This window comes from Gavialis gangeticus, unplaced genomic scaffold (assembly GCF_001723915.1).
Source record: "Gavialis gangeticus isolate Ggan-Ray unplaced genomic scaffold, GavGan_comp1, whole genome shotgun sequence".
Lineage (NCBI taxonomy): Eukaryota > Metazoa > Chordata > Crocodylia > Gavialidae > Gavialis > Gavialis gangeticus.
Window position 1 is genome coordinate 117,484,770 of NW_017729031.1, and position 26,537 is coordinate 117,511,306.

Genomic DNA, 26,537 nt, shown 5'->3' on the forward strand with positions numbered 1-26,537 from the left:
GGACCAATAGCATTCCATGGTAACCAGCTCCAAGATAGCAATAGCAACTTGCTTCTCAACTGACACTGCCTCCCTCCCTCATTTGAGTGTTCTGACATTGAATGGTTGAGGTAAACTCTTCAGGCAGCCTTCCATGAAGACCTACTTCACCAGGTGCAGGTTCTAAAGCCACTGCTGGTCACCCTGTGTCCCCATACTGTTCTGATTCCGCCACTCAGCTCATTGTCCTCCACTGATTCATCAGTGATTACTGTAAGCATTAGGGGAAGAATTTTATTTCACCTAGTGAACAACCAAAGTGCAGCCTGCAAACACCTCTTCCTTACCTGACTAAACTGTAGGAGAGATTCTGTTACCTTTTCTGGGTGCATTATGGAGATAAGAAGGCATCTGCATGTCTGGAGGGCAATCCTATTCCTATAATAGTGACACACACCCAGATGGGGCAACAAAATTGCTTCTATGCTTTAGTTGGGTAAATCAGAGGTGGGCACAATCTGCCCTTTGGTTGTCCATTGAAATAAATATAGAAATTCTGCCCCTGATGTCTCTACCCTACACGTTACCATCAAGTGTAAATTAACCCCCTCCAGCTCTAAGATCTGCCACTGCCTTTTGGAGTATAAAATGGCCATTGAAATACTTTCCACTGTCTCCCATAATTTTGGTCTCTATATTGCTGCAATAATGTCAGCCCAACCTCAAGCTGGAGCAACCCTTCCCCCCCCCCCCCAACAGATTGTGAACTAATACTTACACTGGTGAAAATTACTGAGGTCCTAACAGCCCTGGATACCTGGATATGCCCCTGGAAATCTTACCACCAACCCCAGGTAACTGCAATACCATTGCTGATGCAGCTACATGGTTATAAGTCACTTGTGACTGCAGTGTGGATGTTTGGGCCAGGCTTGGCAAGTCTGGATGTATATGCCTAGAAACCCAGGTGTGTCCTGTTCCCCTCATACCTTTAATATGCAATTCTCTGCAGGGGCTTTGCAAACAAGTGTTTGGGTGCTGTCCCTCCCACCTTGCTGAATGAAAGGGAGCCCTGGATGGTTTGGAGTGCTGCCCCTGTACAGAGTAGCACTGGTTGGATGTATAAAGCTTGCAAAGGTCTTAGTTTTAAAATTTAGCAGGCAGGGACTCTCCCACAAAGGCCACAAATCTCTCCATGAGGCGTGAACAATCTGTAAGTTTTGCACGTGCTGAGATGAGAATGGAGCAGCTTCAGATTAAGGTGAATCCACTGCATAAAATCCTAACATTCTTTGGAATAAAAAGCATCAGTGGCAGAATCTCATCTTCTCTGACCCCACTCCCTCCTGTCCCCTTTCATCACTAAAGGGCGGTGTCACAGGGGCAACCAGATGGCCAGACCTGGTGACTTTGAAAGGACTACCCAGTGCTCATGGCTGGATGCATGGAGGGATTGCATCCTTACTGAGCAGGCGCTGATTTGAAAGAGGGGTGGGGAGACATCTGTGGCTGGGCGCATGCAGAGACCCAGCCCTTTGGGATGTGGGGGGGGGCTCCCTCCTTCCCCAGGCATGGGAACCCAAGCAGGGTGGCCATCATAAAAGATGTTCCAGTTTTCTGCTACTCTGTCCTCTGTTGATATGAAACCCGATGCCTTTATGTCCTCTATTTTGCTCTTCACCAGAAAAATAGAGAACATAAAGGCGTCCAGTTTCGTATCAATAGAGGACAGAGGACAACCGGACTGTCCTCTATGTTCGCCGCCCTAGACCTAAGGGCTGAGGGAGAGCACGGGGCGAAGCAAAGCAGAGGGGCTTGGAGGCAAGGGAAGGGGCCGCAGGGCAGCTGCAACGGAGGGGCTCCTGTAATGGTCACCCCCTCTCTGCAGCTGGAGGAGCCGTCTCCCAGGGTTTTGGGGACGCGACTGGAGCTCCCCAGCTGCAGGGGCTCAAGTGTGGGTGCCTGGCCAGACTACCCCCTCAGAAAAACTCGGCCAGGTGAGCGCTGGCCCCGCCCCTGCCTGAGGGAGAGAAAAAGGGGCGGCGAGGCTTCTGGAGGTTTACGGCCACTTCCCGTCGCGTGGAGATGACGTCAGTGCCGGCCGCGTTCGGCCGGGGTGCCGTGAGCCGCCGGGATGCACAGGCGCGGGGTGGGCGCAGGTGCCATCGCCAAGAAGAAGCTGGCGGAGGTGGGAGTGGCGGCCCCTCCCTGCCCCCTGGAGCCGCCCCAGGCCCAGCTGTGCCCACCCGTTCTTCACCGCCTCAAGTCACAGCCCACAGCGCGGCGCCCGGCCCTGCTCTGCCCCCTCCCAGCCGCTACTCGAGCCCCCGAAGCGTTCTCGGTGGCCACCGGCAGGGCCGCCTGATTCCCGGCCCCTGGCAAGCGGGCAAAATGAGCCGTCTAGAGTAAAACAGGGGTGGGGCAGGGGGAGCTCCTGCAGGTGAACAGCCTGCTCCAGGCGGGGGGATCTCCCGGCAGTGAATCGTCTCAATTAAATAACCCTTACTCCAGATCGTCTTTGTTCTCTTCCAGGCCAAATACAAGGAGCGTGGGACGGTTCTGGCGGAAGACCAGCTGGCGCAGGTGAGACCCTGCTGTGTCTGGTGAGGGTGGGAGGAGGGGATGTTGCTTGGAGGAGGTGGGCTGTGCCAGGTGGGGGTATCTCTGGTTGTGGCTTGGGTTGGTGATGGGGGGGGTAGGTCTGGTCACCGTACTTGTCAGCTTCACCAGCTCCTAGAGTGGAGGTCTATGAGTTGCTGACGGCAAATCCGCCTCTTGCTCAGGACCTTTTTTAGCATCTTCTGTGCCTAAAACGGCTTCCTTCTGCCCTGCACACCACCAAGTAACATATTGCCTGACTTCCGGTTGTGTTTCTCTCCCAAGTAGTTTGTTATGGTCACGTCCTTCATTTAAGACTGGGCTGACCATAAGGAAGTCCAGGATGCTCATCTGAGACTCTTGTCCCCTTCCCCTCACACTCTCTCACAAGTCAGTGGGGGCAGGGTGGTGTGCTGGGCAGGCAGCTGTACGATCCCTAATCAGCAATACTCCATGAAGGGTATTAATTGAGACAAATTAATCTGATTCCCTGCCCCCCCCCCTCCCCCACCCTGCCTGCAAGGAGCTCTGCACCAGTGCAGCTCCTGGCCAGGCTGTGACCTGCACCCCTACAGTCCAGGATGCCCATTCTCATTCTCAGCAGCTGGCCAGGACTGGCCTCTGAAATCCATGACTGACCCAGTAAATTATGATGTATGGTCACCCTGTTTAAGACCCCTGTGGTGAATTGCCTAAGTAAGGCATTGTGATGGTTGGGGGGAGGTGTGGGGGTATGTGTGTACATATGTATAGAAAATGATTGTCCAGTCATACTGTTTACTTGTCTTTTACAGATGTCTAAACAACTGGACATGTTTAAGACTAACTTAGAAGAGTTCGCTAGCAAACACAAGCAAGAGATTCGTAAAAATCCCCAATTTCGAGTCCAGTTCCAGGACATGTGTGCAACGATTGGGGTGGATCCATTGGCATGTAAGGATTAGGTTGTGCAGGGATTCAGTCCAGAACACCCTTTGGTTTAGGGACCAACCACTTTTCCAGGGACATCTACACATTCATTAATGTGCCCTAGTTACTGTGCGTTAAGTTTTAGTATTTGATTAACCAAGTACTAATTCAATGTGCAGTACTACTGCACAGTAGTGCGAGTTACTGACACATGGCTTTTTAGTGATGCTTACTGTGCAGTAGCCTAATAACACTGCACAGTTATGTATTAGCTTGGTTTTTGACAGGCATGCTACTTCACTGTGTTATTAGACTACTGCTCATGTAGATGTGCCCAGTAAAAACCTCCTTGGAGCTGCTGGGGGTTGTGCCAGAGGAGGGGTGACAGAAGGGGTTCCTGTGTTCATAAGTTGTCAGGCTGTTACATGAATTCAAGGAAGGAAATGCCATAGTCGCCTTGCTTGCCCTTGGGGTGGCTCTTGTCTTTCATACAAAATTTATAGTAAGTAAACCGAATTAAAGTTAATTGACAGATCTTAAATTCCTTAGAGTAGGGGTCAGTAACTGTTGGATTTGGCCTGCAAGGCTGTGGCTTTGGTGGTAGGAAACTCTCTCCCCATGAGAGAGTCCCCAAACTCTTCCCAAGCTGCAGTCAGCCTGGGGCTCCTGCCACACCACACTTGAGCAGCACAGGCTGCAGTGGAGAACAGGTGGCTTCTGCTTTTTGCTGGATAGTAGCTGAGCAGAAAGGAGAAATGGCAGTGGTAGCTGGGTTGCAGGCAGGAGGACTAATGGCCTGGACCTAAGTTGGGTCATTTTGGCCTCCCTGAAGGAAAATATTGCCATGTCCTTTCTTAGGGGCTTCTTTCTGGCTACCAGCAGCCAGTGGAAAATAGAAAAACTCCTTTCCCCTTGGGTTCATCTTCCCTTACCCTCACCTATAATATCCAGCCAAGTGATAGGTCTTATGGATCTCTTACCCCTGTCTGAGCTGCTCCTTTACCTTGTCACAAGGCCCAGCCCTGAAACAATTCAGAGTGTGGTGTTTAGGACTCAGTAGCTATACTCATGTAATTAATTCTCTGTGAAGGGTATTAATGGAGACAACTAATCTGATCCCTTTCTTTCATCCCTCCTCCCCCCTTCTTCCTTCACAGCTGGAAAAGGCTTCTGGTCAGAGATGCTGGGAGTTGGAGACTTTTACTATGAGTTGGGCGTTCAGATTATTGAGGTCTGTCTAGCTCTAAAGCACAGAAATGGAGGTGAGGACCCTACGCTGCATTGAGCAAATACTGGCTTCCACTAGGTGGATGGTTACAGGAGCTGGCTTCATTTCTTGAAACTGTTGCTCTTGACTACCTTCTAATGGCTCTGTATGAGGTTTCCAAAACCGCCGGGTAGTGGCTGTTTTAGAAGCTGTTATATTCACTGCTCTAAATGCCTTTTTCTGGCAAGATAACATGGGTTAGCTACAATCTGTTGGAGACTACTGTTGATGTAAGTAGGTGTGGTAGAAGATGTTGACCTTGTCTCCCTACAGTGCAGTAACAGACCCCTGTGCCATGTCTCTCTTGGGATTCTAGTGAAACTACCAGTGTGCATCAGCCGTCTTACTATAAAAATTGTGAGCCAATCAATCATTTCTTTCCTATTCTGGCAGTGAAGACAATGCCTGCTGGTGCCACAAGGAAGCCGGTCATACTTCGGTGAATCTGTACCAATACTGTATTTCATAGCAAGGGATCTGTAATTCTCTTTTTAGACAGAGGACTCTCTTGTTATTGGGTATATAAAGGTACTCAGTTATTTTGGGGGTACTGTACCTAACAACCTGACAGAACCCTTGCTTTTAAAAACTTTCATATTGCTCAGGATATCATTAATAAGGAGGGTTTGATCTAGAAATACTTCTGGAGTGAGGGTCTTACTATGAGGGTATTATTGGAAATTAATATCCTGGGTGTGGTATCTGTTGATTGTAATGCAGTAGCACCGCTAGTGGGTTCTGGACCAGGACACCAGTGTGCCAGGCCCTGTCAAAAGACAGTCCCTACCCCAAAACATTTATAGATAGTACCATCCAACTATTGATGAGAAATATATATGCGCTGTAATAAAAGTGAGTCTGATACCTCAGTGAGAGAAGGTAGTGGTGAACTCTACAAGCACTTGCATTCTAGGAATTCAGATCTACCCAGAACTGAGAATTTGAATGCAGTGAAAAACACATGGAGCTATAGATTAAAATGATGTAAAATACAAGGGATGTGCAGTTTAATGCCAAACACAGAAAGGAAATTCAAGTAATAGGACTGCCTATGGGAGGAACCTTCCTTTGCTGTGTAGTAACATCACCTCCCCTGTTCTGTCTAGGTCTCATAACACTGGAAGAGCTTCATCAGCAAGTGCTGAAGGGAAGGGGGAAGTTTGCTCAGGATGTCAGCCAGTGAGTATAGATCCCCCAAAAGCTTCTCTTAGTAGGAACCTAAAAGTTCTGCTCTTAATGGAATCCCTAAACTGACTTAGACTTGTGAAGTGGAGCCACAAAAAGCAGCTCCATTACAAGCAATGCCTGGTTTGTAACTCATGTCTCCTGCAGTTAAAAGTTTTTAATCTCTCTCCTCTACGTCCTTCATGCAAGCTTTGTCGATGCCTGGGCTTCAGCCATAAGGGCTCAATGTCTTGGATTTGATTAACTCAGGACAAAATACCTAGCTGCAGAAACCACTCCGTTTGTCGCTTTAGGTCTTCCACCACTGGACTCTTGCTTTTGCCAGGGCATCTGGGGCTGTAAGGAGGAACCCAACAGCATTCCTGCCCGTTTTCCCCTTCTCTCAGGACTGTGATATCAAAATAGATTTGCATGACCACTCGAACTGGTGAAGAGAATCAGTATTTGTGGATAACATAAGTGCACTCAATCACTCAAGCAGGGTGGATATGAACAGGCAACACAGCTGATTTTTAAATCACTTTAGGGAACTATTTTTAGCTCTTTTACGTTCTATGTGTTCACTGGTAGCTGTTTAAAGGGACAGTCAAGATAATTTCCTAGGAACATGTGTTCATGGATGACTTATGCATTTCAGAGTTTATGTTGATGCTTGCAGCTGTTCTAGTAAACAAGAATACTGTATTTACTCAAAAATAGGACAAGGTTTTTCCCCCTCCACTCAGCATGGAGGAAAAAAGCTCCTTACCTAATATTCATACACAAGGAAATTTCATTAAAAACATTATCTATTAAACTGCTGCCACAAGTATCATGTGCACAGTAGTAAAAACCAACTATGAAGTCTAGTCTTCAAGTCTATGGCTCTAATTCATGGCTCTGCCACTGTGCAGGTATTCTCCCTCCCACACCAATGGGATACTCCTCAAATCCAGGCAGGCATCCTATGTGCAAGCCCCAGCTCCAGAGGCTTTGGGTTTCAGATGCCCCCAGTCTCACTTGATCTTAGCTCAAAAGGCTGAGAAACAATAGGCATTTTTTGTAGCTCTTAAAACAAAACAAAACAAAACAAAACAGGTAGTTGCTTCCCCAAGAGGGAATGAGTACCAGACCTAGAGGTACTGCACCACTCTTGAGAGGCCAGAGCAAGGCCTGACACCCTCCCCTAGTGCTAAACAGGGTGATGGGCACTTAACACTTACGGAATTTAAAAACTCTTGGGCCAAATCAGTTCCAAATTGTATTGACTGAGCAGAGCTCGCTCATTCAAGTCTGTGTGGCACTACCACCAAGCATCCTGGGGCTTCAGGTACTCTCAAATCCATGGCAGGCATCCTACTACAATGGTAAGTTAGTGTGATCCATTTGAGTAGTATGTGCGTGGTGGTACCAAGTGAGTGCAATCCCCCCTCATCACTGACTTTTTCAAGGCATGTTGAGCCACTACACTGCATATGTTTTGACTTTCTTTTCACTCCCACAGCTGAGCTGCACCTTTCTTACCATTTCCAGTGATTCGTGTTTCTTCACTAGCTGTAAATGCCTGGCAAACGTCACCAAAGGGGGCCCCAAACAGTTCACCCAGAATCCCTATGTTGCCTCCTCTCTCAGCCTGATAAGTGTGGCCCTACCCTCCATGAGGTGCAGCTGGACCAGGTTGCCTTGCACCTTAATTGCATGTAATTTTTTGGAGGATTCCAGGATTTATGACAAGAACACCCAGTTCCAGTCATGAGTGTGGGGCTAATTCACACACACATCCTTTGTGGGGAGGGTATCTAGAGCGCGCACACACTGAGCAGTGCTGGGCTCTGGGATCACCAGGGTTTGAAATGCTGTTGAGTCTGCTGGAGCCCAGCTCAATGACCTATGTGGTTAAATCATGAGCCCTTTGGCTTTGGACTTATCATGCATAGTTGGTGGTGGTCACACAGGTGTGTGGACACATGGGACTGTGGGTACACTGCAGATACTGTGACAGGAATGTGTACAATGTAATGGCAGTGATGTGCTTTGGACTGTCAGGTGAACCATAGCAGCCACAGGACAGTTCAGTTGAAGTACTGCAATATATATGGGAATAGATATATTCCAAAGTGTTTCTTAAAAGTTTGTTTATGGAGTATCTGTGATAACATTTGCAGCAGTTTCAAAAAAGGTAACATGCATCAATTCTAGAGAAACTAAACCTGTGGGTACACTACATGCAAATTGCTACAGCTATTTATTTCAAAGCTGGTGTTTTTAGATTTGTTCTTCACTTTCATGTGCTCAAGGAGAGCAGGATATGATGACACAGAGGGGGGGAAGAGTTGCAGGGGAGGAGTGGGGAGGCAGAGGCCAAGGGTTTTACCCCCCCCCCCCCGTGCTATTTATTTTCTCTGTTGTTGCAGTGGGAGGGAGACAAATTCAAGGCAAATCTTATGATGGGTAGAGGGGTCATCTTACATTGAGTAAATATGGTATATTGGCATCAAGCTCAGCTGAAGAGCAAAAGGCTTTCTTTCAAACCTTATTTTCTCTTCCCTGTTCTCAGGGATGATCTCATTCGTGCAATCAAGAAACTGAAAGTTCTGGGCAGTGGCTTTGGGATTATTCCTGTTGGAGGAACATGCCTAATCCAGTCTGTGCCAGCTGAACTGAACATGGATCATACAGTGGTTCTGCAGCTGGCAGAGGTATTGGGGGCAAGGGATTCTTTAGTAGAAACCTCCTATAAGGCCATATTGTTCCCTTGACAAGAAACAGATGTATGAAGAATCTAAATTATAACCTGAACAAAAATCAAGGTTTCAACATGTGTGGAAAATAAAGAGCATTTAAATATATAGTCAGTGTCTCCAACTATGGACTCTTAAGTCCTGATCATTAGCAGATAGCGAGGAGCTTGTTCTGTCTTTAAACAGCTGCCTTGACATGAACAGGCTCTGACTCCCTTTTTCCTCTCCTTTATTTCAGAAAAAGGGGTATGTAACAGTCAGTGAGATCAGATCCAGTTTGAAATGGGAGGTGGAACGAGCCAAACAGGTGCTGGTAAGTATGTAGACTTTTATTTGTGCACTGTTTGGTCAAGTGACAATACAGGGTGACTGCGATCACCTCCAAATTGAGGTTGTGACTACAATTACAGGGTGCTGCTACAGCACAAGCAGATGTAGTTGAGCCAGCAGGGGCACCAGTAGCAGGGTAGCCGCGCAGGCTGAAAAAACCCAGGCCCTGGATATATATTGAAGTACTACGATAGTTTAACTCCTATCATTACAAATGGCGTAGATTAAAGCTATCTTAGATATCTTTATACGAGCTTTGGACTAGAGGTAGCCAAGTAGAGAAGTACAAGTGGCATGCATCAAATCAGAGAGGGGACAGGCAGCACAAGTGACAGATACAGAAAGGAGCAGAAAACCTATCATTGGATCAGGCAGGGAATACAAGTCAGAAAGCAGAGAAGCAGATCAGGCATGGGAAGGAGGGCAGAGTGGCATTTGGGGAGGGTACAAAGCTAATTCATGGCACCCCTGCCAAAAAGGTTGACACCTACCCCCCCCACCCCTGCACCAATGCTGCAGACAACACCTAAATCAGAACTAGATCTTCCACAATGGCAGAAAGATAAAGCTAGTGTAGTCCCACCTTTGCTGCAAGATTGAAACAGTCATAAAGGAGGTGAATTCTTCACCCCAGTAGGATCAACACTGCAGACAAGACTCAAGGTTTCCATGAGCTTAGGTACATGTTGCCTTAGAGTGATTAAAGCCACACTAGTTTCAGAAGCCAGTGCTGCACAGAAGTGATGCGGGTAGGGTCTTTTCAGCCGTCCTTGACTCCCCAGCCTGAGTAAGTAGTAGGGGTGTGCGAAACGGCCCCTATTTGTTTCTGATTCAGCCTGAATCAGGGACTGATTTGATTCAGATCACTGTCCCCAATTCAATTCGGCTGAATCCAAATCTGAAGATTTGATGCTGATTCAGAGAATCAGCAATTCAGCCATAGACACAGCTTTAAATGTTTTTTCTACATACCTCGAGGTACCAGGCATGGCTTGTGAATGCTGTGATGCTGGGGCGGATGAAGCATCCCACAGGAGCATGGGGGCTGCAGCAAGTACTTCTGGTCCACTTCCGGGCTTACCGTGCCCCCCTCACCCCCCCAGCTCAGCAATCAGCCATGGGGGGACCCAGGGTGGCCCCCCAGACCCAGTCACCAACCCGGGGAGGGGGGAGCCCTAGTGTGCTCCCCAGCGGACCTGGAAACAAACTGGTAGTGCTTCTGGTCCGCTTCTGGGTCTGCTGCCAAGCACACTGGGGAGCCCTCTGTGCTCCTGTGGAATGCTTCATCTGCCCCACCATCGCAGCATTCACAAGCTGCCTGCTACCTAGAGGTATGTAGAAAAAACATTTAAAGCTGTGTCTATGTCTGAATCTCTCTGAATAGATTTGGACGGTTTCAGTTCAATTTGGATAGATTAGAGGGTCTCCCGATTCAGTTTGGATTCAGAGATTCAGCCACTGAATCGGGCTGAATCTCCGTGGAATCAAATCAGGGACCAAAGCTTTGCACAGCCGTAGTTACTAGGTAGTGTTGGGTGTATAACGGGCCACCTTTGGTGCAAGCCTTGAATTTACATCTACACATCCATAAGATGCCTTACGCACCCCTTACCTTTCCTTAGAGCAGTGGTTTTCAGATGTCCTAAAGTCACAGAACCCTTTCATATCACTTCTGCCCAGAGCCAGATGAACCTTTTAGTGGGCCCTGGGCAAACAAACTCTTGGGCCATGGGCCAGTCAAGACTCCTCTCCTCACCCCTCTGCTGCTGCCTGTGGGGCTCACAGCTGCAGCTAGGAAGTAGCTGCGGTGGCAAGGCTAGCAGAAGGAAGGAGAAGAAAAAAGAAGGGAAGTGGACAGGGCTATTCATGCCGCTGCCACAGAGGGAAGGACTGGGGCCCCATGCAGCTCCCTAGTTTGCCTATGTGTAAATCTGGCTCTGCTTCTGCTGTGGAAGCCCCCTATCCTAAAGACTGACATTGAGCCAAGCAACGGCAGCACACCACTTCCTAATCTGCTCTGCCATTGCTTCATCCTCTTTGTAGAATCCCAGGGTTCTGTGGAAGATGGTATGTAAACTATGGCCGTAAAAGAAACTAGCAGGGGCTATTGTGAATTATTTACACTCTTTCTTCCTGCTCCTGGCCTCCCTCCTTATTCTGGATGTCTAGGATCGAATATAGTGGGCTGTATTTTGAGTATAGAGCTAAAGCAGGTATAAATTTACTCATGAAGGAAGGTTCCTGCTTAAAATATTACTACAAAACTCTTAAATAAACATGAATTATTTGATGTGTTTGGCGAGTTGGAGGCTTTTGTATCCAAGTGATGCAGCAGGCAGTATAGCAGTTTTGATATTTAGCTTGCCACAGTTGGATACAGGTGGTCAGTTCTTGGAACCATGTTACACCAGCCTGAATTGGATGAAGAAAGGTACTGTAGGAGCTGTTTAAGGTGTTAGGCAGGCATACAGGCACTTAAATCATGCAAATAGCACTAACTACTTGCTAAATCCTATTCATTTTAATATTAAGGGTGCGAATAAGTATGGCTGCTAATTTTTTCAGGAGTAGTCTGCTTCAAGCTTTTCACACCTCATTAATGCTCACTTATACTGTTACCCAGAACCTCTGCTCAGCTGTTCACACCTCATTAAGGCTCCTTAAATGACTACTCTGGGAGTCTTGCTTCTAGTAGCAGCCTTGAAATTAACAGGAATAGCCAGTTTCATGATTGCTAATAACAGGGCTCTGACAGTGGTTGAGATGGATTAGAAGGATTAACTGCCTACCCCATGGACTATTTTTGACTGCCAAATGAGGCCACTAAAGTGCATCTTAGATTAAGTGTAGTGGTAGGTTCAGTCACTTGACCCTTCCCAAGATAAATGTGGAGCCCAATCTCTACCACAAGTGACATTTGCACGTTTTGTGAAGTTTCAGTGGCAGCTCCTGGGAACAACTTACATACAATCTATTTTGACAGGAACACTTGCTGAAAGAAGGCATGGCCTGGCTTGATGCACAAGCCCCAGAAGAATCCCAGTACTGGTTACCAGCTCTCTTTACAGAGCTCTACTCTCAGGAAATCACGCCAGAGGAAGCCAAGGAGGCAATACCTTGATTCCTGAGTGGAAAACAGTGAGCTCTCAGAACTTGTGCTGCTTAATACACAGACAATGCTGTAGGGAAAGTATCTGAAGTAGAGGAACAGTTGACCTGCAAAAATAAACTCTTTAAAAAGCTATCCAGATTTATGTCAGTTACCTGCTTTAACTCTTAACTTGCCATTGACACATTTTCAATCGTACCAGCAAGGACACTGCCTTTCACAGGAAAATGAATCTGACTTCTTGGGCTGCTCTTCTAAAGTGGAAGATCAAGAGGTGCAAAAGTATAGCTCTAGTGTTAGTATGGGAATGAAGTTCAGTTTCTGGGGACACAAGCAAGCAATGCCCCTGCTTTGCTGAAGTATTTACACAACACCTTTTTAAACTACCTTGCTTCATAACTGAGTTGCTAGTCCCATGGAAGTACAACAGCTTAGATTCTGCCAAAACAAACTTTATTGCACAAAAAAATCTTATGTACAATTCTATATAAACAAGGTATCTTATAGTGACTCTTGTGCATATATCTTCAACTTGTTAGGTCAAAAAGTCTGTTACTAAAACATCTCTGCCTAGAGCAGTCATTGAGGATTGTCATGTTGAAATGGAAACATTCAGAAATGGTAGGACAGACAACATTAGAGCTATAAAACGAATACTTCTCATTTACAGCCACATGCTAATTGTGTGAAAGGTGTCCACAATAAGGCATTTTCTTGTTTCATCATTTTTGTGTAGATGGTAATGCCACATGCACCACATTAGAGACTTCTGACCCAGATCTGCCTTGTGAAGGCATCAGAGTCCCAGCTCTACCTCAGTGTAAAGTCAGGATGACACTGAATGGAGAAAACATGAGATTTACAATGGGATTAAAGAGGCATTAAATGTAGCACGCAGCTCACTACTTCTGAGAAGGCTCCTTTGCCTCCATAAAACCTTGCAGTCAGGTATACACAGCTTTACTTCCATTGGGTGTGCATGTCAAGTGAGTCCTAAGTAAGTTAACTTTTCCCTTAAGGGAAAACTGTTTTAGTTCTACTCCACATCAATGACACACCCTGGGGAGTTTTTTCCCAAAAGGAAAAAGTTCCTAAGTGTTAGGTGGCACCTTAATTCAGGAATGTTTCCATCTTTCAGCTTCTCAAACCAGTATATGCAGGTTTCTAAAGCATGTAATAGTGATAGCTACATAAACCATCTTTATTGAAAATACTCACCAACACAGGGGACACTGAGAAACTGTGCAGTTTGATCTACAGAAAGGCAATTTCTTTTGAACACAGTTGACTGAACTGGATAGTATGACGATATCACGGGATTTCCACAAAGGGTTTTTTTTGGACATGATAGTGTGCAACTACATGCTTAACTTTCAATAAATGCTCTCATGAACCCCTTGCCCCATTCCTCAAGATTAAGCCATTATCAATACACTATCTTCCCATCTCATTTGCCCATCAGGCTTCTCTGGTTGAACAGGGTGTTTCATCTCCATGCAAGTTACTTTGAATATATATCATTTATGCAATGGCACTCAGAGCTAGTACACACCTCTCCCAAGAGGCTTGAATTGCTCAAAATCTGCTCTTAAAACAAAACTGTCAAAGCATTAAAACATAAGCCATACTTACTCGTTGCTACTGGCCAAGTTTGGCAAGGGGAATATTCTGTTACTAACAAGGCTTATTTCTCCAAAGAACTCCATCCTGGCTTCCTGCCTGGAAATGGCTTCCTAGCTTTTTAAAGTTTTGCTGGATCAAAACGTTAGCAGAAAGAAATACACTGACTATGGGGACTGAAAAGCAAAACAACAACTGAAAAGAATGTTTCTGTTTCTTAGGAGCTGGAATATAACATTCCCTGAAGATTTTAACCTCAAAAAAGATTAACTAGACTTCTAAGTGTTTTTAAGAACCAATGATTTTTTTTCTCCCCCGAATTTCAAGGCAAATACACCTGTACTTGATTGATTAAATGTACTACTCTCCCCCTTCTCCCTGAAGTCCAGCCAAAGAAAACCACCTAGGGATGTGGATAAACGCTTTCTGAAAGAAGCCCAGATTCTACCACTGTTCTTTATCTTTGGTTTGTCTAGAACAGTGACATCAGCAGGTATGCAGGCTTGGGTGAAGCACGAGTTACACCCATCACTCCTCAATTGGGAAGTCACACCTGGACAAGCAGCAAGGGCTTCATAGTAATAGACTCCAAAGTGCTCCTACAGCTCTGGTCCTTAAGAGTTCAGCGTAGCACCAGGGAAGGGCATGCTGTATATTTAAGTACAGAAAAGCTGTAAAAAGGAGTCGCATTCTAGATCTCTTTCTTTTAATTGAGTAAAGAAAACAAAAAACAACCCAGTGTAGGAGTTTCCAAAAATAACCTGATGCCACATGCTCCAGCTTTCTAGCATAGTAAGTACCTTTAAAAGTAGCCTGTCTCAAGCTTGGCTTTGTCTAGCATGAAGTCTTCTCTTTCAACTGTATCCATCAGAGTGTTCAAAAGGAAACTGACGAGCTCCCTCAGTTCTGTCCACTCCAGGATTGGTTTGGTTCAAGTCTGTCGGGTGTATCCTAGAGTTTGAAGACTGAACATCTCCAGGTCTGGGTTTCTCAATTATCTACAGAGCTCTAAGCCTTGGAGCACCCATGAGCATCTGTCTCTGTCTCGGAGGAGCTGCTCTCAGAGTCTATTTCTGCATTCTCCTGCTGGTGTTTCTCTTGCACTTTCAGCCGAATTCCTTGCAAACGGATTAAGAGGGATTGGTAGTCAAAGTGGCCTCGTTTCTCACCAAAAGGATCCTGAATTCAAAGACACGGTAAAGCCATTTAAAACACACATCAACATGTTAGTGCTTTACAGGTGTTATGAAATCCAAGGAGAGAGAACTTTATGGTAGAAAGCTGGTCAAAGCTAAAGATGAAATCCTCGATGATTACCAGGAATGCTATGGACTCTTCAACATCAACATGGCATTAATGGAACCTTGTCTCTTTCAAAAGCTCTCAAGTGAAAGCCCTCATGTAAATAAAACTTGCCTGGATCTTAGCCTGAGGAAGGAAGAGCTGATGGAACACTGGCTGCATATGAATCAGTCCAAGGACTAGTTTCAGACCCATTGCCAGGGTAGACACACTATGAGCTACTATTTCAGTAGGAGAGACCAAGGACCAAACATACAATGCCTCTTTAGTCGATTATATTCTTGAGAAGGGAAGGAATTATTATCCTCATTTTACAGATGGTGTAGCTAAGACACAGGTATAATCCAATTAGTTTGTGGCCGCACAGCTGCTCAGTGGCAGAGAGGCAGGCAATGGAGGTTTAACTCTTGCTTTTTTCTTCTCCTGAAGATAATAATAATAAATTATAACCATACAGAATTCCTTCTCCTTGCAGAGAGAGCAATTGTAAAAGTGACTGGTGCCACCCCATAATACTCCCTTCCGGTTATGTGGTTTTACAGTACAGCCTCTAGACACTCTGCCAAAGATTCCTGTGGGCGTGCAAGTCAGGCACAATCTTACTTCATAGAGCTTATCAGTCTAAACAAAAGCTCTTTTGCTTTAGTCATACATTGTGGGTGCATTAATTGCACTGATTGTAGAGCCAAATACTGACAGAATAAAGGGCACGTGTAGATACTGGTTTGTAAAATAACTTCCTCTCTTTCACAGTGGTAGCAGGTCTTAATGAGTCAAGACAGGAGGCAGCTGATTAGAAGGATGAGTCTTCTGTTCAGATGTAAAAATCTTGGCAAGTGGTAACAGTGAAAAGCAGAATTTTTCTTAGTGGGTGACTCACTGCTAGAATAAGCTCGGCAACCTAGACAGTGTTGTACAGGGTCCATAAAGTCAATGGATATGGAAGGCAGCAAGACTGGGTTCTGGCAAAGTATCTTTGATTTTACATGTGTATTGTTATCACTGATTTATTCTTGTAATTTTAATTTTTACATACAAGGATAATTGTATAATTTTAAGAAGTAAATCAGTTTTGATGACTAATCAGGAACTCCCTCTGCCCCTTAGATTCAGAAGGATTGCATTGCACATTACCACTAGCAAAGAAACATGCTCTGTGGAATTAGGAGTGTCCCAGGACTTGTATGATTTCCTATGAAATTACCAGCACAGCTAAAGCCAACAGAAAGATACCAGCTAACTAAATTATAGATAGGAACAGCTGTATCAGAACACAAGTGCTGAACAAGCAGCTGGCATCAGTTTTCTATTCAAGGATGAGTGAAGGAACACACCAGAAGAGAAAATCCTATTGCATTTCAGCTCGTGCATCTTCTCTGACTTCTAGTTCTTGGAAGAAACACTCTCTCTGATGAGGCTAACCAGCATTTATTTAAATCAAGAAGATACATGTTAAAGAGAAGGACAGTGCGGTAATACCCACTGGAATGTCTCATGGGTGCTATGTAATCAGAGCACACGTCTGGAGAGAATAATAATTACCTGCATTGTTTGTCCTTGGAGGTAAAGCCTTTCTTTGCACACTCCTTCATAGAAGTCATAGTACTCCATGAAGGACTTCTCCATTACTCCCCTGGAACACAACAGAAGAGCACATGGTTAAGTCCTGCCAGACTGTGCATTACAGAAATGGGCTCATTACCCTGTGGGCACGTATGCCTCCATTAAGCAAACTTAGGGTTTATGAAATCCACAACAGCCCACATGCCTTAAAAATGTGCATGGATGATCCATCCAAGTCCAGGTCTGCCCTGTCAGCCACAGTAACTATTTCACTGCTCAGAGCAACCTTAGGTGTCAAAAAGTTTGAATTCACTTGTATCCATATTCTGATTAAGGGACACAGCATTGGTAACAAGACTATCAAGAGAGAAAGAGGTCACTGAACTCACCAGATGACCAATGAGATGAACCACTTCAGAGGAAACCAAGTTGCTATATGAATATTAGAGCTGACAGCCATCTTTAGAGCAGGATATGGTTAGTCACCTACCCTTGGGAGATGAGGAAATGACACTGGAAACCAGGACAGGGGAGATTAAGTGACCAGCACCAGGTAATGTAGCAAGGCATTGGTAGGGCTAGGACTGGACCCTCAGGAATGACAACAGGTCTGAGTACAAGGAACACTATCATACTGACTTCCCAAAGGATTCAGCCCCACACAAGTATCTCAGCAAGTGCACAGGATGCTTTAAGTGAAGACAGACTAAGACCTTCAGGCTGAGGTGGAGCTCCCATCCCCATTACCTACCGTAAAGGCTCAGGACAAAGGCACTTTCCTTCCAGCATGTCGCACACAGCTACTCGGATGGTCTCATGCCGAATGCATTCGTTATAATTTTTGCTATCTCCAGGGTGCCTCTCCTGCAAATATAAAAATCACTCCTTTGAACCTATGCTACATGAATGGCCTTCTCCCTTCTCTCCTAAACCATGTGAATTTCACCAAGCAGCAAACCCTCCTTAGCTCTGCCTGCTTGAGGTACAGTCAGCTCATTTATGCTGGGGCTGGAAAGCTGCAAAAAGATTTCCTTTATGCCCACAATACTGGACTCGGGCAGCCACAAGACAGGACAAGTCTATGGCAGTCAGCACAGCAATCTGGCTCCTCATTTTCCCCTTTCAGGGCCCTGACAACAAGGACGACCTGGGCATTTGGTTCAGGCATGACAGTAGAGGTGGACCAATACATCCATCCAATATCAAATTGGCACCGCTATAAAGAAAATTGTCTGCATCAGAAATTGGCTTGCTACAGCCAATAATTCGGCTGATAAATGACCTGTGCATGCATGCAGCTGCAGCGTAGCATGTAGGTGATGAGGAGCACAGCCCAGCAGCTTAGAGAGCTGTGTCCAGCTGGTAAGACTGGTGTGGTGGAAGGTGAGGGAAGGGGTGTGGGGGGGCAGATCAAGGCCCCCACAGTGAATGGGGCTGGGGCAGGGGCTGCCCAGCCAGGGTGGGGCAGGTATGGGACGGAACCACAGCTCATCTAGGGGGAGGGAGCATGGGGACAGCTTGCACCACTCATCTGGGAGCCGCTCATCTGGTGGCTCCTGCTGCTGCTCCCATCACTCATCTGGGAGGGCATGGTGGGGCATGTGCTCCTGGATCTGTGCGGGGTGGGATGGGTTCTTTCCAGCATGTGGGGGCTGTGCTCAGGGTGGGTGGCGGCAGCACTTGAAGGGGGGCTATGGGACAGGGGCTACAGTCATCCCAAAATTCACTGTAGCCCCCTCCATCTCCCCCTCCCAGTGCCACTGCTGCCCATCCCAAGCACAGTCCCCACACACCGGAAAGAGCTTACCCTGCCTTGCTCAAATCCAGGGGCACATCACACCCACCCATGCCCTCCGGGACAAACAGCAGGAGCCACTGGACAAGTGGCACACAGCAGTGGGAGCCACCTGACCCCCCTTCTCCCCCCCATGATGAACCACAGCTCCATCTCATGCCTGCCCTGCCCCAGCTGGGCAGTGCTTGACCCAGCCCCACTCCTCCCTCACTACAGGGGCCTTGATCAGCCTTCCCAGCACACCCCTTCCACCACAACAGACTTAGCAGCTGCGCGCAGCTGTTCAAGCTGCCAGGCTGGTACCGATCCAATTTCCAACATTGGCCGATATGCCTCCTTAAAAATCGGCTATTGGTATTGGCCCCAAAAATCTTTATTGGTGCACTGCTAGATGACAGTAGTATATCCTAAGGAAGCCATTAACTTTCAGAAGTCACACAGCAGTGATCTGCAGAGACAGAGAACTTCTCTGCATTTTGCTCATTTGCATACTTAGGATGCAAGCTTCCTCAGATTTAAAGAACTGACTCAATGGCGTGAGTGTGAATACTTTAAAACACACTCTACAGTTAAGCAAGGAGACCATTAGGGCTGACAAGCTGCTCCTTCTCAGGATCTCATAGGAGACTGAGCACTTGTTTGTCTGCCCCATTTCTGCAAAGGTAGACAATGTTGTACAGTAAAGCCTGGATGTTTGCAGTGGACTTCCTCATTAAGGATGAGCTGCTCAACTGATTACTGTGGCTCATAATTCAAAAGGTATCACTTCTCTGATCCACTGGGTGGGACTGTCACTGAGTTCCAGCTGATGGAAGAAGCAGCACCCTTCAAAGTAAAATCCAGAGCAAACAGCTGGAGCACCTAAGTTGACCAGCATGGCTGTTTGCTACAGCACCAAATACCCCTGGATAGTTCACAAACCCTCATCTTTGCAAGGGGCTAAGGAACCTAAACTTGCAAACTATCTCAAGTTCTACTATACAGAGCTGTTGACAGATTTCCCATGGTTGCAACAGGTCAGTAGCAGACCATGGAACAAAAAGCAGGACATTTCTCAATCTGCAACTCAACTAGATACCCCTCCTTTTCTGCATCAAATACCTTATTTAGTTGCGTACTACATGTACCCTTTTCCTAACAATCAGCTTTCCAAAACTGAAGAGAAGCTGCTTTTTGCCAAAGTAAAAGCATCAAGGAGTAAAAGCACCGTCCTTCAAAATAGCTGCCAGCTTCTCCCTCCCTGCCAGCAAGCAGGAGGGGCACAGTACAGTATTAACTCTTTCACAGTCACTCAGATTGGAACCAATTTTTGGACTGCTTCCAATTTGAGAGCAGCTGTGGAAGGATTAACACTGGACTGCACCTCTCCTGCTTGCCAGCAGGGACAGAAGCTGGCAGCCATCTTAAAGCATAGTGTCTTCATGAAAGAGCCAGTTCTAGTCCATGATTCTGGAAGAAAAAGAAATTCCTACATTCTGCCCTCCAAAAATAAGGCATGCATCTTATTTGGGGGTGTGGGGTATGTGAGAAAATACAGTATTCTTCAGCCACAAACAAGATTTGTGAGTAAATACAAGCATAGTTGAGACACTGACATTTCCTGCCCAAAAGCTTGTTGGGGCTCCCTCCCACCTATACAGTTTATCCAATAAAAGATACTGCCCTGTCTCTGAAAATTTGGTCTTGTGTTATTTTGCACTCAAAGCCATTACCTGCTCGAAGCCAGGTTCATTGTGATAGGGGTTCTCAGTCATCAAAGACTGTATGGAGATGAGCACTGAAGAGATGCTCTGTGCTGGGCTCCAAGCAGGTCCAGTCCAAGTGCTGAGACATCAAAACACAGAAGCATTATTTAAATACCACAGCAAAAACATCATACAGCATCCACCCCCTGCCACCCAGTCCTTTTCATAGTCACCATAGTGAATCATACAAAGGCCAAGTTTGGAAATTGGAAAACCATCAGGTGTAGACACCTGCTAAGGGAAAAATATGCCAATGAACAAAACCTACCAAGAGCTCTGGTTGGCCTATAACAAGCTGTATGTTCATGGGTTGGACCTAGTGTGTTTCTTCTTGCCCAGCTCTGAACCTGTATCTGAAACTTTGGTGTCGTTTTGCTGACAGTAGGTCAAGTCCCTTAGAGACAAAAGAGAGCTCAGGAAAAGCAAGACACATCAGAGTCAAGGGCCCAGGTTCTTTAAGAGACTAAAATAATAATAACGCATCTTACCTGGCTTTGGCACTGGCTCAGAGAAGACCCCAAAATAAAAGGAATTTCCCTCTCCATGGGAGAGGCCAAAATAATTATTTTTAGGCTTAAACCTGACTTTCAAGTTTAAGTGACTTGTTGGCTTTGATGGTGATACTTTTATGACTTGTTCAACAGTAGGCTTACAACTGAAAATTTCAACTGACACACTGCAGGCATATCTACATGTTGTCCTATGGCAACACTGTTAGTGCACCGTGCTATAGTACTTTCCTTTTGTACACCCATACTGAACAGTACACACAGGGCATGGTTAGTCTTAGCCACTACTTCGCTGTAGCTGGATGCTAAAATAGGGGAGCATGCTGCTATGTCAAAGTAGCTGCTGGTCATGTGTAGACTTATGTAACTGCTATGATGCCGCAGCACATCACTACAATGACATAAGGCGACATGTAGGCACACACAGTGTGTCCCTACTCCATATATAGCCTACCCCTAAGGCAGGACACTATTGGAAAAAATTTAGCAGTCTCCCAGCAGCCATGAATGGTTTGCTACAGACCTTTCCCCCAGCTGAAGCAGCAGTGTTTCAAAAAGAGAATGCACCTGGCACTGCTCCCCAAACACTTTCCCTTTACAGCTCCCTGCTTTCAGTTTGGTACCCTCTAATGTGATTTCCCACATGTTCAAACCATCTTCTCACCATGCTCACCAGCAAGATGAGAACCCATCTCCACCCTCCATGTCAAGAGTCTCCCTTGCCTTAACCACTATTTTACCCTTGCCACACTTGGAGACGAGACTCCTACAACTTGCATTCATTTCACTCTAAGTTGCTGGTGCCTGGCACCACTCAAAATCAGGCCTTTTTACTAATAGTGCTTCTGAACAGGGAAGATACTGCACCCTAATCCTGCAGGCACAGATATTCTTTAAGTACACCAGTCCCATTGGTGCCATGGGGACTGTCCTGGTCTTAAAACCAAATAGGTGCTGCTTTAGTGTTTGCAGTGTGGGAGCCTGGATGTAAGACACAGTACTACAGCTGTGAGCTCTACATCATTATCTCTGAGTGCAGGTGGAAGCAGTTATACGGCTTTCAAGGAAGTGCTTAGTGGCTTTTAATGTCCATTTAAAAACCAACATGCACACAGAGGAAATTAAAACCACAAGAAACATACATCTGAGCAACACTGAGGGACATAATTCAAGTCATAAAAGCAGAAGAATTGCAGAGTTCAGACTGAGACCTTCAGTGCACCAGGGGGAGATGGGACAAAAGCAGTGACAGCCAGTCTCAAAGAAAGGAGCTCTGAGTTTCCGCCTTCACTCTCCATATCCTGATTTTTGTGGTTTTGAAGAAAATCAGACCATCTCATTAGCAAAAACCTAAGATTTTTTTGGCAGCTTGTGTGTCCCACAGGTGACTGCAAGCAAGAGGCTGCATGGACAGATGCAGCAACAGAATTGGGGCCTAGAACATGCAAAGAACAATGCATGTTACAAAAACAAACAGCCTGTAGCAACCTCTCAGTTTCACCTCGATATACTGGAAGTCTCCTCTTACCCCAGAATACTCAGGCAGACTTTCCCATTGCGGTAGAAGTTGGGGTTAAACCTCACTGTGTTATTTCCTGTTGTCATCAGTTTGACCCTTGGTGGGTGGATGGGATAATCTGGAGGACAGCGAAACAGGAACAAGAAGAAACCCCCTTCATAAGGCGTGTCAAATGGGCCTGTGATCAATGCATGAATCTGGAAAACAAAAGCCCATCTTGCGCACCACTTCAAAATTGTGCAGCACCGTCAACTTCTCGAACAAGACCCGACAAAGATGAGAAATCTCAGCATGGGCAGAGCTAACAAGGCCTCTCCTGCCAGTGCCATGCTCACAGGCTGCTACCCCCACACCTCATGCAAAACTCCTGGAGTCTAAGCTACTGCTGCACATCTCTCCCCCAATAGCCACGCATTTGTATAGTGCATGCCTGTACAGCAACACCTGCATGCACTTTTGGGCACACCTGCATAAACAAGCACAAATGAAGCAACATTTGTCACAGGAGCTCCGATTTTAAAGAGTTAAAGAAAAAAATAGTCGCAACCTTTCACTGATTCCACTGCACCCCCTTCATGTACTTCCTGTACTTCTAACCAAAAGAGGATTTTTCTTGGTTGGCCAATACTCTGCTAATTTGTACTCAATGAAACTGAACAGGAGTGATCAGCTCCTGATCACTGTCTAGACTCCACAAAAGTGGCACCTGAATATCCCTGATGTGCACAATCTGTTGGGCTATTAGCTGTACAAGACTCCTTCCTGTGCTTTATCACATATGACCACCTGGATCACTGGGATTTTTAGTCACATGTCACCCCTGAGATGTTTCAGGGCACTGTCTGTGATGACGTGGTCTTAGGTGAATTTATGGCTGCCAACTTCTTAGGCCAAAGAGCTAATTAAAAGGTTGAACTATTCTTTCAGGCTGGAATTTTCTCCAAAGGAACATTCCCTTGTAGCACCTCTTTAAAGCTCAAAGGTCCTGAATTCAGGCAAAAGTTTGAACTGGTGGAATCACGAGTGGCAGGTTAGTTGGGAAGGTGGGAAAAATGGGTGGCAACAGAGGAAAGGGGGGGGGAACGTCTTCACCAACAGGCCCCAACCTCCAAAAGCTGGTGCAAACCAAAGGTTGAGCATGGTCAGAGAAAGCTGGGGATACACTAGATCTATAGGCTGCTCAGGAGTCCTTGCAACTACTTGAGGCAGTCCTCCTTGGCAAAACCCCTATGGTCTGGCATTCACAAATGACTGCCTGCCCTCCCTCAGGAAGAATACCTTAACTGGGGAACAGGGAACCACGCAAAATGCATCTTCCTGCCTCAGCCTGGGGAAATCATGCCCACATCAGTTGTCAATTTAAAGTTCTTTCAGAAAGAGTGCAGGCGCCCTGACTATGCTAAGGAGGGGGGAATGGGAGAGGGGGGGGGAAGAAAGAGGCATCTCTCCCAAATAGGGTCATGTAACATTCCCTGACCGTTAGAACAGAGGTCTTCATCCTCCAGCTTTGAGCAGAGTCATCTGCTGCTCCAACAGATATTGAACTTCCATGCACAAACATTCTAGTGATAATTTTCAAGTGCTGACAGGATAAAGCCAGCTGGAGTGGTGCTTTACCATCCCTATGGCCACCAAGCCTGTGCTGGATTTAGCTGCAGAAGCTGCTTAGAGTCCTGTGGCTTTATCCCTTCACAAAGTCAGGTTCTTTGCTAGCCTCCCTCTTATTTCCAAAAAAAAGCCTTCCCATTTTCCCCTGCAGAATTTCATCTATTCTTTTACAAAGGTACTCTAGTGAGGACGCACTGCAATCCACAGCCCCAGCTCCTGCCCAATAGCTCATCCTGCTAATACTTAACCATCAAAAAAACAGAAACGCAGAGAAGCTGGATTAGCTCTGGATATTCACTTACCTTAGTCATATCATGGGGATCAGGCACAACGAACATTCCAGGGGGTGGCTCCTTATAAATGGACATGATATCCCTGAACACAAGGAAACAGGAATTAGCCAATACCTCCCTCAGCATCCCTCTCACTCCTAGGAAAATAACATTCATTATAGAAAAGGACTTGTGTGTCTGTGTACATGTATGAGAGAGAGAAAACACATGCCACCACAGCATAATACATCAGAAGTATTTTTAAAAGGAAACACTGAAAATGGACTGTGGGGAAAGGGGGCAGGGGGTTGTGCTGTTTCACTGTTTTCCAGCTGAACTCTTCCTGCCTACTTGAAAGAATAACTGTGCAAGATACAGCCTGCTCACAGGCTCTCCCTATATTAAAAAATAGAGCTGTAATCAGATACGATTCAGTGCAGCTTAGGAACAGAGATGGAGTGCAAGCATGGTCACAGCCAAAGAGCTCCTCCCAGTGTCAACGAGAGTCAAATCAAACTACTGGTGAAGTTTTTGTTTTATTTTTTAAAACAGCCTTCCTGTTTGTAAAGAGAATTGAGTTTAGCTGGAGTTTCATTAGTAAGAATGAGTGGGTGAGACAGTTAGGAAGTGAGGGAAGAACCTTGTTTTCCTGCAAAGCCAGTGCTTTCAGTCACTTGGATCAGAAACCACCCAGAGACTTTGTATCACATTCTGAAGAAGGTAAACAGAGGTCTCAGAGGTGGTAGAACATGGATGCTCACCTAATCTGGCAAGCGGCAATATTTGTGATGAGAGCAAAGGAGAAACCTATTGAAACAATGCCAGGATTTCTAACAATGTAAGAGCATAATTGCTCGTTATTCTGGAGGTTATCAGCATGTCAGATCTACTGTTAACAATTTTTGTGTGTGTGTAGCCTCTAACATTGCAGTTAGACGGGGAGCAGCCCAAGTATAATAGGCTCTAGGCAGGAAATGAAAGAACAAGGGTAGGGATGGGCGAAGTTCTAATACCTTATAAAGTTCAGTCAGCCTCTCGACTGGGAACAAGAGAGAAAACTCTCCCCACACCCTTCTGCCTCTGACATTTTAACCCAAAGCTCCCAAATTGTATTGGTGCTGGATTTTGAATTGATAAACAGCTGTTGCGTAGATAAATGAGGAGCAGAAAAGCAGCAGTTTTTGGTCATGCAGGGAAAGAGCTCCAAGTCAAAACACACAACAGTCGAGACCAGAACTGCTCCTTTGTGTCAGCACCACCATTAACCTCTGATCAGTCACCTTGCCTGGCTATCATGCACCTGTAAACCACAGGTGCCCAGTTGTGAAACCCTGCATCCATGAAGGACATTGAAATTTTTCCAGAAGGGAGGAGGAAAGTTAGCATTACTCCAGGCAGCAAAAAAAAAAAAATAGTAATAATAATTCTGAATCACTGGTAGCAATGAGACGGGTTAAACCAGGTGGAGAGGGCACAAGATCGTCTATTAATCCTTCCTTCATCTGAAAGAAGTGTGGTTGCTGCAGTAACCGGTGGGGGAGTTTTGCTAGAAATTGCTGACCCCAGTGCGCTTGGCCAAACTCCAGGAAGAGAACAGCACAGTTTATTACATTTCCACAGACATTTCAAGTTGATAAGGGATACTTTTCTTCCCGCGGCGCACAGCATCACTGCCTGCAAAACAGCTGCCTTGCCCTAGAGGTAGGTACACCCTCAGCCACAGTCGTACAGCTTGCAAAGCGCTTAGCGAGCCTTCCGGATGCAAAGTGCTTTATAAATAGAAAGTAGCATTAGTATGCCGGCTCTAGAGCACCAGCAGGGAACCAAGGAAAGTCGACTGTCAATGAGGCCAGAGGAAATACAGAGCGCAGAGACACGGCAAGCGCCTGAATGCAGGCGAATCTGCCCGAGCCTGGAGAGGCTGCCGTCTTTGCCAGCAGGGTTGGCCGGGGTTAAGAATACTAAGGCAAAGAGCCAGGCTGTCCTGGGAAAGGTTATGGGTTAACAGACACACCCAGGGCCCTGGGACATGACTCAAGTGGCAGCTTCAGGGCAGAGTCCAGGACAACACAAGGAGGACACGTGCTGGGCAGGGGGAGGTGGGTATTAGCCCTCCTCCCCACGCAGGGCAAACGACCTCCCCAACACATGCAGCCCAAGACCCAGCCGCAACACTGGAGCAGGTGCCTTGGCCTCGAAGCGCTGCGGGGAAGAGCAGGCCCGGCAGGGTTGTTGGGGGGAGGCTGCACCCAGGGGCCGGGCCCGGCTCCCGCAGGGGAGGACGCTCCGGGAGGGCAGCCGGAGCCGGAGCCAGGCCACCCCTTCCCCCGAGAGGCGGCCGGCTGCGCGGAGGCCGGAGGGGCTGTCCGGGGCGGGGGCTGCAGCGTCACCCACCGCTTGATGCGGAGCAGGCAGGCCGCGCTCGGCCGCTCGCCGTCCCAGTCGCCGCTGACCGTGGGGTCCCAGAAGGCGGAGTGCGAGAGCAGCGCGGCGCCCGCGGCCGGCAG

At 46.6% G+C, this 26,537-nt stretch overlaps 2 protein-coding genes across 5 annotated transcripts in view; one reads left to right on the forward strand and one right to left on the reverse strand.

Annotated features, from left to right (window-relative positions):
- The first annotated feature begins 2,058 nt into the window (after window positions 1-2,058).
- SNF8 (SNF8, ESCRT-II complex subunit) lies at window positions 2,059-12,117 on the forward strand. 4 transcript variants are annotated; one of them, XM_019523658.1, is made up of 8 exons: window positions 2,059-2,167; window positions 2,512-2,562; window positions 3,372-3,510; window positions 4,644-4,748; window positions 5,860-5,932; window positions 8,475-8,616; window positions 8,897-8,971; window positions 11,923-12,117. In XM_019523658.1, exons 1-8 carry the CDS (start codon window positions 2,114-2,116, stop codon window positions 12,004-12,006), a joined length of 723 nt encoding a protein of 240 aa, XP_019379203.1. In that variant the 5' UTR covers window positions 2,059-2,113; the 3' UTR covers window positions 12,007-12,117. The 4 variants fall into 4 exon arrangements, with proteins under 4 accessions (XP_019379203.1, XP_019379202.1, XP_019379204.1 ...); XM_019523657.1 differs by having other exon boundaries at window positions 11,972-12,117; XM_019523660.1 differs by lacking the exon at window positions 2,059-2,167 and adding an exon at window positions 2,406-2,419 and having other exon boundaries at window positions 2,491-2,562; window positions 11,972-12,117.
- Window positions 12,118-12,528: 411 nt separating this feature from the next.
- Window positions 12,529-26,537, reverse strand: part of UBE2Z (ubiquitin conjugating enzyme E2 Z) — a 14,297-nt gene continuing 288 nt past the window's right edge. Inside the window, exons 2-8 of the mRNA XM_019522924.1 lie at window positions 26,425-26,535; window positions 24,061-24,133; window positions 22,160-22,347; window positions 20,090-20,201; window positions 17,334-17,446; window positions 16,562-16,652; window positions 12,529-14,896 (exon numbers count right to left, since the gene is read on the reverse strand). Of these exons, the coding sequence (XP_019378469.1) occupies window positions 14,726-14,896; window positions 16,562-16,652; window positions 17,334-17,446; window positions 20,090-20,201; window positions 22,160-22,347; window positions 24,061-24,133; window positions 26,425-26,535 (859 nt within the window). The 3' untranslated portion in view covers window positions 12,529-14,725. The remainder of the gene's footprint in view (window positions 14,897-16,561; window positions 16,653-17,333; window positions 17,447-20,089; window positions 20,202-22,159; window positions 22,348-24,060; window positions 24,134-26,424; window positions 26,536-26,537) is intronic.